This window comes from Eptesicus fuscus, chromosome 5, assembly GCF_027574615.1.
Source record: "Eptesicus fuscus isolate TK198812 chromosome 5, DD_ASM_mEF_20220401, whole genome shotgun sequence".
NCBI lineage: Eukaryota > Metazoa > Chordata > Mammalia > Chiroptera > Vespertilionidae > Eptesicus > Eptesicus fuscus.
In genome coordinates this window covers 97,423,483-97,438,119 of record NC_072477.1, presented here as the reverse complement: position 1 = coordinate 97,438,119, position 14,637 = coordinate 97,423,483, and the positions used below count along the sequence as shown (strand labels likewise).

Genomic DNA, 14,637 nt, shown 5'->3' with positions numbered 1-14,637 from the left:
AAATATTGACATTTTGAAAAGGGAGATATTTAGATGACATCTCTCCTTATGAAAAAGTAAATAAACAAATAAATACACCCTTGGATTTCAAAATAGAAAACAGAGAAGCAGGGTGTGGAACCACCCCACTGGGGCAACCGGAAGGAGGAGGGGCCTGGCTCAGGAGGTCCGACTGGGCTCCTAGGGGAGTGGGGTAACACTTATCTCAGGGGGCACAGTTTCAGCTTACTGTGAAGAGGTCTGAATTAATGAGTTAAGGTTCCTCCAGTCTGTGGTTTATGATGTAGACCTTTGGATAACTACCTCAAGTCATCTGATCATTTTTAAATACATAATTGATAACCCCCAGCCCCTGAAGAAAGTGTCTGAAACAGAGATGCCAGGGGTTCTCCTGGCCTATTTGTGTCATAGTTGAGATGATGAAATTGTGTTTGAGGAAAGTCACCGTTACTGTCATAGGGGACCTGCCCTGGCTTTATGAAACAGAGAAGGCTCTAAAGACACCTTAAGGTGAAAGGATGGAGAGGCCCAAACGCCTGCAGGATGCTGTTGCCCAAACTGAGTCGCCTGGGATTTCAAAATCAGAACTTAGGGGCCTTTAAAGAAACAGAGTTAATGAGTGGACTTTTAGGGGTGGGTGTTGAGAAAGTGAAAACTGTTCATTTATGTGTACTAAAGTTTCATAAATGGTGTGGTAGTGAAAACAGATAAAAATGGGAAGAAGGGCAAGGAATTTGGAAGGTGAAATGTGGGGCAGTAGTTTATTTAATCAACCTGTATATCTTTTCTTATAAGGTTAATGAAGAGCAATGAGGATTATTTGGGTGAATGCCTATGCCTATTATTTTGGGAGAGAGTATAGAGCAAATATACTATGCTATGGTCTCTTACAAGATTTTTCAAGGTGTCTGCACCAAAGTTGGAATACTTTATTGACTCACCTCATCACAGTAAGGGGCCTAATATGCTGTTTATATGGATAATTTGATATAGTAGTTTATGTAATTTCTATAAAGACAATCATTTAAAATATACTATAAGATCTTGATTTTTCAGGAAACTTCTATATAATATTTTGTAAAATGAAACATCTTCTGGTATAATAATTTGCAGGGTCAATTTGATCTTTTATGAATATGCAAATTTTCATTATCCATCAACCTGGTATTTTTTCATGTTCTGAGGATACCAAATTAATACTGAATGCCTGCCCTGGCCGGGTGGCTCAATTGGGTGGAGTATCAGCCCGTGCACCAAAAGGATTGTGGGTTCTATCTCTGGTCAGGGCGTGTATAGGAGGCAACCAAGTGACACCTCCATCAGTGTTTCTCTCCCACATCATTGTTTCTCTCTCCCTTCCTCTCTCTAAACATATCCTCCTGTGAGAATTAAAAGACAAACAAACACCTGCCACTTGCCTGACTCCTCACCGGGGCACCAGAAGTCCCGATCCAAGTTCTTCTCTCTTCCTGGTGCCAGATGCCCATTTTCTTGCAGTGAGAGTGCGCCCTTGGAGACAGAGAATGCATGTCCCACCTTCCGGGCCAGGTCCCCAGTGGTCAGAGACACCAGGCCTCTTGGCTGAGCTCCTGGGCCCCTCTCAGCCTTCAGTTCCTCAGCATCCTCCACAGAGTCAGTGCTCCGGGAGCTCAGGAGCCTCATCCGAGACATGGAGCTCACCTCTTTCATCCTCATCAAGCGGTCAGGGTCGGCTCGCCTGGGGGGGGAAGCCAGTTTCTCTTGTAAACTTTCAATCACTTTGGAAGTACTTCTGAGCCTCTTTTCTGAGCCTGCCACACTTGGAGCCCTTTCTATGAAATGGAACAAAGTAGACCTGAAGGGTGGTTCTGTCCCCATGCCCTTGCGATTGAAGGACTCCAGGTCACTGGGCTGAGACTCTGGGTCAGTGGCCTTGCTGGGGACGACCCTGTCCACACCAGAGTGTTCAGAAGTCCTTGGAGCCTGCGGGGCACTGTCCCTTTCCCCTACGAACAGAGGGCTTTTGGTCCAGCCACACTTTCTCCTGCCATAAAAGGCATCATTGGAAACTGTGGGCTCATCCGGCTGTGCTGTACTGGACACTGGTTCCTCCCTTGGGGACACCAACCTTCGCGCACTGCCATCAGGCTCGGAAGGCTGGTTATGTCCTGTTCTCCTGGCGCCCGGCAACAGGGACTCCACGGCCACCTCGATGCCCAGTATCCTCGCAGCCCTCATTTGAAGGGACTCATTTGGGGGGATTTCTATTGCACTCTTGTCACCTGAAGACCCATCTAACTTACTGGCACTCCACTCTTGTGCTGGAGTCAGACCCACGGACCTCAAGTCTGGTACCGAGAGTCCGAAAGGTTTGCTGGCAAGAGAGAGGGGGCCCACCGTGCTCCTCTCCTCCCCACCACCGGGCGTGGGAGGGGCTGCTTGGCTGGGCTCCACAGACTTTAAAGCACTGGGGAGCTCCTGCCCATCCTGGGGCTCTCTCAGTTCAGCTGAAGCAGATGAGGACACAGTGTCACGTGACCTAGATGTTATTCTTTTCACAGGACTTGGGCTGACTGCTAGCTCCTTTATTCTTTTCCCGACCTCCTGGTTTCTCCTCTCTGTAATCAAGCTTCCCTGAGTTGACAGCAACGCTTCACCTCTGCTGTCCTCCACCTGCAAGGGGCCCAGGCACTGAGGACGAGCACCCTGGTGGCAGGTGGCAGGCTTCTGCTCCTCACTCCAACTCTCAGACTTACTCTTAACTCTTCCCGACCTAAACACAGGCTCCTCCGGCACCACCCCCCTTGGCGGTTCCTTCCCTCTCCTTTCCTGGCTCTCTCCACTGAAGCCCAGATTCCTGAGTGTGCAGCCAGCATGGCCTTCTGGCTGCCATCCTGTCTCACTGCTCTCACTGCCACTGCTGCTCTGACTGCTCTCTTCCTCTTCCTGAAGCTCCTTATTAAAACTTTCTAACTGACTTATCAAATCCCATGGACGACGGCTAACTGGCTTTAAAAGAAATTGACCAAACAGCTGTTGACTATTGCATGGACCTGTGGTTGCCCCCTTCACCACCTCGCCTCTGGGCACAGGACTGGGTCCACGTCCACGGTCATCCATGCAGGGCTGACTCTGGCCCACTTTTGGCATAGGGGCCTGCTTTATGAGTAGGGAAGTCCTTGAAAAAGCACTGTAGCTAGAAGGGTTGAGGGACACTTGACCTTTTAGATGATGAACATTTGGCTTCTGGTTCTGGTCACTGGAAGCTAATGTCATGTGCATCTGAGCTTCGGAGGCAGGAGGGTCCAGAAAATTTGGAGTCAGCACTGCATTAGGTGACCCTCCTGACTTAGCAGGGAGGGGCTGCGGGCTTTTGGATTCTTCCGTGAAAGTGGTTTGTGTTTGCTGATCTTTGTACTGGTGCCCTGGCCACGAGCCAGAATACTGGAGTACTCTGTGTTTCATGGGGTGAATGAATCTGAGGTCATCTGTTTGTTTGTCTTCTTCTGGTTCCCCCAGATCTTGTTTTTCAAACTCTGTTCTCCCAGCCATGCTTCCTGTGAGAGCTTGCAGCTCCAGGTCGGTGGAAGACATGCTCAGCAGACTTTGTTCTTGCAGAGCTGGGCTCTTATCAAGCCCATGCTTCTTATCAGCACTCTGTTTTAAGTCATTGTTGTTCGTATCTATATCTGGCAGATGTGATTCTGATTTCACTGGGATAGAAACCAAACAAAATATCGTCTCGTTCATTTTTTTCTTTGAACTTTTCTTGGTCTTAATCCCAGTTTCAAACTTTTTGAGCTTGGTTTGGGTTTCACAGGTACTCTCGCCCTGTGGGTTTGGGGAGGAGGCTTGGCTTTCTGCTTGTCCATGTTGGCTGTCTCTCACGTCAAGCCACTGTCCTCTCATAACACAGTGGTCTCTTTGGTCAGGAAAGCCACCATTTTCTCCATCCCTGGGGAGCTGGCCCCATAGCCACAGGGGGCTGGGATCGGCAAGGGCAGGGCCTCTCTCTCTCTCTGATGCAGGCATGATGCCCTGTGGGTTTAAAACAGCACCATCATGATGCATGCTTCCATGAGCTGGCTCTGGGGCAGAGACTGGACCAGAGTTGTACAATTTCTCATCCACCTTTGTTTTGTCACAGAAACCCTGGGGTTGGGCCAGTTTAATATGTCGGATCCGTGGATCGTCAAAGGGAATATACTGAACAGAGCCGTCGTAAGCAGTGATGGAATGGGGCTGTTTCAGGAACTCATTTCCAGTCCCAAGGGAACCAGAAGGAAACTGAAAGCTGGCAGCAGCTTCCACAATTGGATGATGGCGACCATCATACACATGCCTGGGGGCCACATCCTCCCCATAGGGGTTTGTGATGTGCTGGGGTGGCGACCTATATGATGGCGGAGGCACGTACACTGGAGGCTCCAAACCAGAGTCAGGCAGGCCGACCTCCTGCCTGTAGGAAACACTCAGGTCTGCCTGTTGGCTGTCCAGATGGTCGCTGTTTTCCACTCCCGCCCTGGAGTGTTGGTGGGAGTCATAGGAGGGAGGCTTGAGGGGTCTCCCAAATTTTGGCCACAGTAAGGGGACAGAGGAACCACCCTTCTCAGGGTTCCTTGTGGATTCCAAATTTGGTGCACAATCTGGAGGGTAAAAGGGCATTCTAGAAACATCTGGTAAATACCCGTCACTTAACGGAATTTCCATGCAACTCAGGCTCTTAGGGGAGAGAACTCTAGGCAATGACTGGGATTTCCTTTTACTTTGAGAATTCAACACCTGTTCTCCTTGCATGAATGGGTACAGATCTTGAAACAGTTTCTCCCCATCACCATCAGACATCTGTCTTCCTAATTTCCTTGTCTGATTCCAGCTTTCCAGGCTTACATTCTGCCACTTGTCAGGGCCTCCCATTCTCAGCTTTTCTTCCCAAACCACCTTCTTCATCACATTCTCTGTCCTTCCTCCAACTTCCCATGAACCCTCTCTCGTGTGGATGGGCAGACTATGGGCTTGGGTCACTCCTCTGACCTCCAGGTCTTCTCGGTCTCTCGGAGTCAGCAAGCCACCGACCTCCTGTCCTCTTCTCCAATAGGCATGGTTGTGACCACTTTGGTGCTGAGAGGACCACGCCAGCCTGGGTTGATGATAAAACCTATAAAATAAGAGGCACAGAAGTTACACCAAGGGAGGACACACACACTGCTTCTGTGACTGGTGATCCAAGTCAAATGTGGTAGAGAACTTTTGAAAAATAGATCCCCCACTAGGGTACTTGTCAACTTTAAAGAAAACACATCCCACTAATTATGGCTGGAAGGCAGTCACATGTTTTGCCATCCAAGGGCCTAGGAATGGCAGCAACAGGCTGCCCACAGACATTAGGACACTGGTTATACTTGAAAGATGTCAAGGCCCTTATAACTTTGAATGCCCAGGGGAACAAGGATAAACCTGAGGGCACTGATTCTCAAGTGTGGTCTTGGGCCCCTGGGAGTCCATTCCCTGCTCAGTCCAGACCACTGAGTTCTGGGTGAACAAGTCTGAGAATCTGCTTTTCACAGGCCCACCCTGTTGCTGTGGTTCTTAAACTTCAGTGTGTAACAGGAATCCGAGAGGGTTACTAAGGCCCAGGCTTCTGGGTCCCATCCCCAGTTTCTAATTCAGCAGGCCTGATGAGGCTCCATAAAGAACATTTTTAATTATTATTTAAGTTTCAGGTGTATAACATTATAAGTAAACATCTATATACACTACAAAGCTATCACTTCCAAAAGTTTAATCACTATCCATCGCCATATAATTGATTGATCCCCTTCCCACCTTTGGCTCACCCCCAACCCTCTTCTCTTCTGGTAACCACCTGTTCTCTGTATCTATGAGTTGGTTTTTGTTTTCTCTTGTTTGTATATAGAAACATTGGAATATTACTGAGCCATAAAAGAAAAAGAAAATATTTCATTTGGGACAACATGGATGAATCTTGAGGGTATAATGCTAAGTGAAATTAGTCAGAAAAAGGCAGACACCACATGCTCTCACTCATATGTGGACCATAGTGATCATTTCTAATGGGCCCCAGGTGATGCTGGTGCTGTTGGTCCCAGCACCTCACTCTGAGAATCATCACTGCCTGTGGTTGTCAACCATGACTGCGTGTTAGAATCTGGAGGGACTTCATTGCTCCTGATGCTCAGGCAGTATCCCAGCTCCACCACGTTAGAATGGGGGAGGCCTGAGGGGGACTAGGCATCAGCATTTTCCCAGGTCCCCCAGGGATTCCCAGTATGTGGCTGAGACAGAACCATGGCTCTAGCTCAGTTCCCACACTTCCCTCATATGGGCTCAGTAAAGACACACATTACCAAGTCTCTCCCCCTGGAAGTCAGTGGGTTAGGATTCAGGCAGCTGTGTGTGTGTTTTAAATCCTTATTGGAGGATATGTTTTCATTGAGTTTTAGAGAGAGAAGACAGGGGAGAGCAAAACATCAATGTAAAAAAGAAACAGCTATCAGTTGCCTCCCATATGTGCCCTGACCAGGGATTAAATCTGCAACCTAGGCATGTGCCCTGAACAGGAATTGAACCCGCAACCTTCTGGTGTACAGGGTGATGCTTCAACCAAATATTTTTAACAAGCACTTCAGGGGAATTTTCCCTTCAGACATGTGAGAAATACTTCCAGGGCTGACTCTGAGACTGAGAGGGGGCTCTGTTCATGGGCAGAACTATATACCAGGCAGGAAATGGTAGCACAGTCTGGTATAAATGCCAGCCTGGCTCCAGGTTGCTGTTCACCACCTGGCTGTACATTAGAATTTCCTTGTGAGCCTTTGAAAACTGTCAATGCCCAGGGCCCACTCCCTTATATTTGGATCTAATCAGTTTATTGAGGAGCCCAAGACCAGTATATTTTAATATCTCCTCAAATGAGTCTACCATGCATCCAAAGTTTAAAATCACTGTTCAACCCTAGCTGGTTTGGCTCAGTGGATAGAGTGTCAGCCTGCAGACCAAAGGGTCCCGGGTTGGATTCTGATCAAGGGCACGTACCTAGGTTGTAGGCTCCTCTCTGGTCCTGGCCCTGGTTGGGGCTCATGCAGGAGGCAACCAATCGATGTATTTCTCTCACATTGATATTTCTCTCTGTCTTTCCCTCTCTCTTCCACTCTCCCTAAAAATCAATGGGAAAATATCCTCGGGTGAGGATTAAAAAATAAATAAAATAAAATAAGATCACTGTTCAAATGCAGCTGAAGAAAAAATCTGAACACAATTATATTGTATAGAAATATTAAGTGACTGCCTACAAACCACCAGAAATTAGGACTTTAATACAGAAAAACCATTAACTGAAAGGAAGTTTGGGGCACTCAATTATTTTGATTAACCACAGGTCAAGCAGAAAAAGTTTCAACTCTAAAACTGTTGTTTGCTTTTAAAATTATAAAAGTAATATGTATTCATTGTTGAAATTTTGGAAAAATATGGGAAAGTAAATTACCAAACACTACTTAAAATGGTTCTATCAAGAGACAGTTATTTTGATATGACAGTTATTTTCTAGTCTGTGTGTGTGCAAGGATGTGGATTTTCAAATAGCCTTAGTATTCTAGTAGGCATCTGTTTTATGAGAACACTAGCGGCCCAGTGCACGAAATTCGTGCATGGAGGGGGGTTCTTCAGCATGGCCTGCAACCTCTCCAATCTGGGACATCCCTCTCACAATCCAGGATGACTGGCTCCTAACCACTCGCCTGCCTGCCTGCCTAATCACCCCTAACCCCTCTACCTGCCGATCTGATCACCCCTACCTTGCCCCCCTGCTGGCCCGATCACCCCTACCCTGTCCCCCTGCCAGCCTGATCACCCCTACCTTGCCCCCCTGCTGGCCTGATCACCCCTAACCTCTCTGCCTGCCTTCCTGATTGCCCCTGCCTCTGCCTGCCTGCCTGATCGCCCCTAACTGCCCTCCCCTGCCGGCCTGATCTCGTCCCTAACTGCCTCTTCCTGCCTGATCGCCACTAACTGCCCTCCCCTGCCAGCCTGATCTCGCCCCCAACTGCCCTCCCCTGCCAACCTGATTGCCCCTAACTGCCTCTGCCTCAGTCGCCACCACCATGGCTTTGTCTGGAAGGAAGTCAGACGTCTGGAAGATGGCTGGTCGACCCAGTATAATTAGCATATTACCCTTTTATTAGTATAGATTATATAGGATAGGATTGCTTAAATGGGGGGAAGCCTTTTTTCAGCAGGAGGAGATGCTCTTGGCAGACAAAAACACATAATCCCTATAGCTGGACTGATAGCCAGCCATATGCACTATACTGCCAAACTGATCATTAAAAAATTGAATCACTTTCTTACACCTTACACCAAACAGCTGTTGCCCTTAAAACCCCTCCTCAGCCCCCACCTTAGGTTCTGCCTTCGCAGTTCACCCAGAGTAGGTTCTGATTGGTTGGTTTCTATGCCAATCAGCGTCAAAAGCTCCGCCTCCGCTGAAACCGGTTTGGCTCAGTGGATAGAGCGTCAGCCTGCGGACTCAAGGGTCCCAGGTTCAATTCCGGTCAAGGGCATGTACCTTGGTTGCGGGCACATCCCCAGTAGGGGGTGTGCAAGAGGCAGCTGATCGATGTTTCTCTCTCATTGATGTTTCTAACTCTCTATCCCTCTCTTTTCCTCTCTGTAAAAAAATCAATAAAATATATTTAAAAAAAAAAAAGCTCCACCTCCTAGGCAGCCATTGGCTCCTTGCAGTTCATCCAGATTTGGTTCTGATTGGTCGTTTTCTATGCCAGTCAGCATCTCCAGGTCTATCTCTGGGCCTGATCATAGAGGTGAGGCTGATCAGCAGCTGCCCCAGGCTTCTGGCAAGCAGGCTGAACTGCTGACCTCTGGGAGAGAGAGAGAGAGAGAGGCTTGGCTGCTGGTGAGGCCAGGAGAGAGAAGCAGGGTCTGATCACCCTGCTTCTCTCTCTGGGCCTCGCTAGCAGCCACTGCCACTGCTGATCAGCCCCGCCTCTCTCTCTCTCCGAGAGGTCAGCAGTTCAGCCCTCTTGCCTGCTGTGTGAGCAGCCTGGCATTCGGTCGAGCCTTCGGTCATTTTGGATGTTACGACCCTGGCTCTTTATATATATAGATTTCTTACCACTTGTAGTACCAACAATTAAACATAGCTATTACTATGTGCTAGGTTCATACTAAGTGTGTTGTAGACATAAACTCACTTAAGCTTCACCAGCATTCCTTTGAGGTAGGACTACTCTCATTTGTATTTTACAAAGGAGAAAACTGAGGCACAAAAGTTAATTTGTTTAACATTGATTGGGCATTTATGCTGTATCAAGCACTCTGCAAAGCATGCCAAATGAATTCTTTCATTAACTCTATAACCACCATTATTTCTCCCTTTTATATATATATAAGGAAACTGAGGCACAGAGAGATTAAACAACTCTCCCAAATCACACAGCTTGTAAGTAGAGGGGAGAAAGAATTAAAACCCAAGAAGTGTGACCATAAAGCCCATTCAGTTAGCCACTGTTTTACTTCTTCCAATGTAATGAAAAATTCCTCAAGTGCATAATTTTAACCTTTTGCACTCGGATGTCGAGTGTGACTCGACACGATTAGCATCGGTAGCAGCTCGATGAAAAAAGCAAGCGAGTGCAAAGGGTTAATGGATTTGTATTCTACCATATGTCTATGATTTACTTAACCACTGTTGGACATCTATGTAGATTACATTCTAAAGCACTTTGAGAAAATTATTATTCACATACACTAAACATGTGTCAGATTATTACTTAGAATGAATCCTTAGAAAAGGGATGAGTAGCAGAGCAGGGACATTATGTTATTCACATTGTCAAATCCGACCTTAGATTAGCCACTCCCCTTTACCTTTCCTCAGGTGGTACAGAGGACAGCTGGCCTTGCTGAACCTTTCCCATCTCTGGTTATTACCATCTTTTCTTTTTTATTATTAAGTAAGTGAAAATAACTTCTCATTGGTGTTAATTTGCATTTCTTTGATCATTAGTAAGGCTCATGTTTTGTCATGTGTCTACATGTAATTTGTAGTTTCAAACAATTTCTACAACACAGTCCACTTTTCAGCTGATAGCACGGTAGAGTGAAGCTGACAGGGAATAGGGAGAAGCTCCTAGGCCACGAGTTCTGTGCAACCGCAGCATGTAAAGGCCCAGGAACGGGGCAGCTGAGGGGAGTGGGCTGTAGGAGGTCTATTCCCAGCAAATAAGCAGAAGGCTGCTGTTCTGCAGGAGCCTAAATGGTAAACGAATAGTAAAAATCTATTATTATTATTATTATTATTATTATTATCATTATTATTACTATTATGTTGGAATCACTTCTTTGCCTTAAAAAGTGAGGGAGTTCTTCAAATCCTATCTCCATTACCACCCCTGATAACTTGTTAAGCATCCATTTAAAGTAAGGCTGAATTATGGGTTGAAAAAGTAGAAAATATTTGAAATCAACTTGAAAGAAAGCATTTGCCACTGAGCAGCCTAAATGCTTCTGCATTTACTGTCATACACAGTGCAAGCTGTCTTAACACTGGGCTTGGCTAAAGGTCAATTTCTTTGTTGCTTTTGTTGTCATCAAAATTAGGTTTTGAACATTTAGGTTTTGGGTACTTAGCAGAACACTTCATGGGTCGGGTTCTATAAGGATTGGTCATTGCATCGCAGCAGGGAGAGGGGCTTGCACATTCCCCCCCCCCACACACACACACACACCCCTCCCCACTCAGGTGAGCCAGCAATCACAGTCCAAAGCTCTGGAAGCCATGGTCCCTTCCCTTAGGAAATCCTCTGTGACTCTCACCCATAGCCTGAGAAACACTGTAGAAGATGAACTATTTAAAAGTCCTCAGCACCTACTGGCTATAGGGTTTTAGACTCCATGAAAGTCCAAAGGCAAGACAAAAACTAGAACTTAATAAGTTTCAATTGTCACAGATCCAAATAAGTGAGAGTGAAATAAATCATTAGGGAGTATGTGGTTGACGCCCTCCATCAGAGTCTCCTTTCTTGCCTCTGTCCTTTAGCTGGCGGTGAGTGGGCTCTGTACACCACACAGCTTTAATGAGCACCATTCGTGCTCCTTACACTCTCACAAACATTTTCCTGGGATGCACAACTTTATAAAAGAAACCACATTGCGTGGCTTCTGCTCATTTTCTCAGTGGGTATTCTGGTTTCTCGGTAAACACGTGGTGGACCTAAATGCCAAGAGGTGGCTGAAATCCCAAGGTGGTACTTGTCTATCTATGTGCCATGAGCATAATCAGAAGACAAAGAGACATAAACAGGACAAGAATATAAACAGACTGCAACTACCAACACAAGTAATGTGGCAGTTTTCTTCCCCTCCCCCAAATCTTACATTGTCACCTTAACTTTGTCAAAATACCATATACAACTCATCAAAATGGCTAAGCATCTGGGTTAAACTTTTTCTATTTGCACAATGCACCTAAATCCCAATTTAAGGAAAACATAGGTTATCTGGGAAATTTTAAGTAATCTATTTAAAAAATAGTTCATATGACATAGAAAACTAACTATAAAGCATTTATTTGATAAATATCTATTTTGTACCTAGTATGACCCTGGCTTGGACAGGCACAAGAGAATCCCACATGGTGATAGTTCTGATAAATTTCTCCTTCAGACAAATTACCAAGGGTAGATATTTATTGGCTTTGATATATAATGTCTATTACCAGATAAAATGTGTGCTACCTGAGATGGCTTCAAAACCAAGATTTTTTTTTCTAATATCTTTGAGGAAATATGATCAAATAAAATTTTTCTTTTTAAAAAATGAGACTAATAATTTACATTTAAAAAATATTAACAATGGCACATTTTACAAAAACACAGTAATACAGGGTGGGAAAAAGATAAGGAAAGCAGAGTGGAATGCGATAGCCCAAATAAATTGTGTTGACAAGTTCAATGAGACAAACAAGGTCTTTATACAGAATTCCTGGGAGAACAGGACAGAGAGAGACAGAAGTTACACTTGCGAACAACTCAGTGCTTTATCACAGAAAAGAGGCATGATACCAACAAAACAACCGATAAAAACAGTTTGGAAAATATTTGAAATATAAACATGTGAAAAACAACATGTCTAAAGGAAAACAGGTAAACCTAGTCACTGAATATATAAAAGCTAATGATGAAAAAATTAAGAAACATTTCCGTTGGTTTACGTGACTCATTTCCAACCACAATATTGCCTTTCTTTTAAAAGTAAAAGCCTAGGGACCCAGGTAACAGAGACTTGGCCGACAGCAGATGCCCCCTCACTGCAACAAGACTTGATGGAGATGTCTTGCACCCATGATCCGGGGAACTGGGGTCTAGGATATCTAAATCCAGCCTAGCACCAGGAATGCTCAGGGCCTACTCAAGAAGGCAAATAATCCTCTCCACTAATAATTACAGGGTAAAACAAGATGGTTGTTAGAGTATTAAATTTGACAGTAAAATAGTAGTCAAGTTTTCAGACTAATTTAAATTGGCCAATCAAAATAAGCAAATACTCTAGAAAAATCAATTGTACTGGACAAAAAAGCTGTTACTAAAGTGTTAACTAAAATTTTTATTGGTAGTTCATCTCATGGTAAAATTGCATAACATATAATGAACCTAAAGCAGTCACATTTTAGTGAAAAAAAGTAAAATTTAAAAGCTATCAAGATTACAGCATAAAATTTCCAAAAGCCTCCCAATATTTAAACCAAAAAAGGGGGGATAGTAGAAGAATATCATGTAAGGAAAAATATCCTGCAAATAAATTACATCTAGAAAATTTTTACTTTAGAAAATTAACTTTCATTTGTAATGCTAACAGCAAGTCACCCAGGTAAAACATACATGGTGTCAAAACAAGCCAAAGGAAAATCATTTGGGCAAAAAAATGAAAAAGGATCGCAAGTCAAATTTATAGAAAATATTCCTTTATTAACTTTTGGTCGAGAATATGTTTGTATATTTTCAGAAAACAACTCCGAGACATGTGGATTCCTGCAACAGAGAGGAATTGACAGGAGTGCTCCAGCCATGAAGTCAGAAGAGAAACAGTCCAGAGATGGAATACGCTGACGATGCCTTGCCATACTAGCAGTCAGCAGATATGCGTCACTGCAGATTGCCCAGGACCAAACCAGAGAGGATCGGACCTGCAATACCACCATTTGTCCACCATCCAGAACTGAAATATCATTGCTGTTATGAACACATTAACAACTGCTGGACATAGAAACCGGGACTCAAAAGAACTGTTGGCCCAGAAGGAAACTCACTACAGACTGATTCATTTGCCTCTCAGCATAACCATTATTGCTTGTCTCATTCTCAGTCCCTATAAGTGTATTCCTAGTATCACATGAGCTCACTCATCTAGGGGAAATGATGAACAACATAGACTGAAGAACAAGAACAGCAATGATCAGACTGTCAGACCTCAGAGGGAAAGTAGGGGAGGGTGGGGACAAGGGAGATAGATCAACCAAAGGACTTGTGTGCTTGCATATGAGCCTAACCAATGATCACGGACAACAGGGGGAGGGGGGCTTGCGTGTGGGGGGGATTGGGAAGGGAACGGGGGGAGGGGGTTGATGACAAATATGTGATACCTTAATCAATAAAGTAATTTTAAAAAAATGGGGGTATATTAAAAAAAAAAAAAGTAAAAGCCTACTTAGAATGGCAATATTTGAATGACTTTAACCATGGTTTCACACACTCCAGCATTACCTTCTCAGTGGACTCCAAGATCCTTAGTTGCTGTACCAACTTGCTACATCTAGTTCTGTGCCCGATTGCCAGTGGGGATGGGATAGATGCCCTCCCTCCTCCATGAACAAAATCCTGAATCTAGTCCCCTTGGGCAGACCCCAGAGTCTAATCAGCTCTGCTTCCCTGTGAGGCCTGGGTGGAGTGTGGGAGGCCCCACTAAAGTGGTCCCAGGCCCAGTGACTTCTTCCAGTTGCAGGTCTGCCACCTAGCAAGATGCTGGCCCTGCCATCGCCTTCAAACTCTGGTATCACGTCCTGGACCAGGGTGGGCTGCAGCACCTCACTGCAGTCATTATTTCAGAAGGCGCTCCCCTCCAATGGGTCAGTCAGTATTACCCAGATGCACAATCTGAGCATAAAGGTAGCACGTGCCACCTAAAGAACCTCACACTCCTCAAAGAAGCTCTCTCCCTCTAGGCGGGCAGAGGTATTGAGACATCTCTTTAGAGTGAGTCATGTTCACCAGCCCCAGTGTTAGATGTCTGACATATTTCTGTGATAGGGTCAGCTACCTATTGCTACAGAACTTTCTCTTAATGCTCTTTGTGCCGGAAGCCTGCTATTTGATTGTTCAGCATGCCTTGGTATATTCAATATACTATACTGTGTAAATAACCCTCTATATAAAACATCATCTGTGTACCATCATGATGTAGAGGCCTCCTCGAGCCTGTGGAGAACTGAGGGTCATGTCAGACCAAGGGCACCCATCAGTGGAGACTACTGGACTTGCAGTTCACTGCAGGTAAAACGCAGGTGAAAGTCGGGGCAAATGCCTTTCTTCCCTCCTTCAAGATGTGGGCCTCCTCATTTGA

General features: G+C 45.2%; 1 protein-coding gene across 3 annotated transcripts in view; it reads right to left on the bottom strand.

The window, feature by feature from the left end:
• Window positions 1-14,637, bottom strand: part of JCAD (junctional cadherin 5 associated) — a 53,272-nt gene that overhangs the window by 9,589 nt on the left and 29,046 nt on the right. The window contains exons 1-2 of one of the 3 annotated variants that reach the window (XM_054716599.1): window positions 8,382-8,385; window positions 1,419-5,137 (exon numbers count right to left, since the gene is read on the bottom strand). In XM_054716599.1, coding sequence (XP_054572574.1) covers window positions 1,419-4,929 — 3,511 coding nt within the window. In that variant the 5' untranslated portion in view covers window positions 4,930-5,137; window positions 8,382-8,385. Of the gene's footprint in view, window positions 1-1,418; window positions 5,138-8,381; window positions 8,386-14,637 lie in introns of those variants that run through there. The other 2 variants (XM_028158856.2, XM_008150403.3) reach the window with 2 other exon arrangements.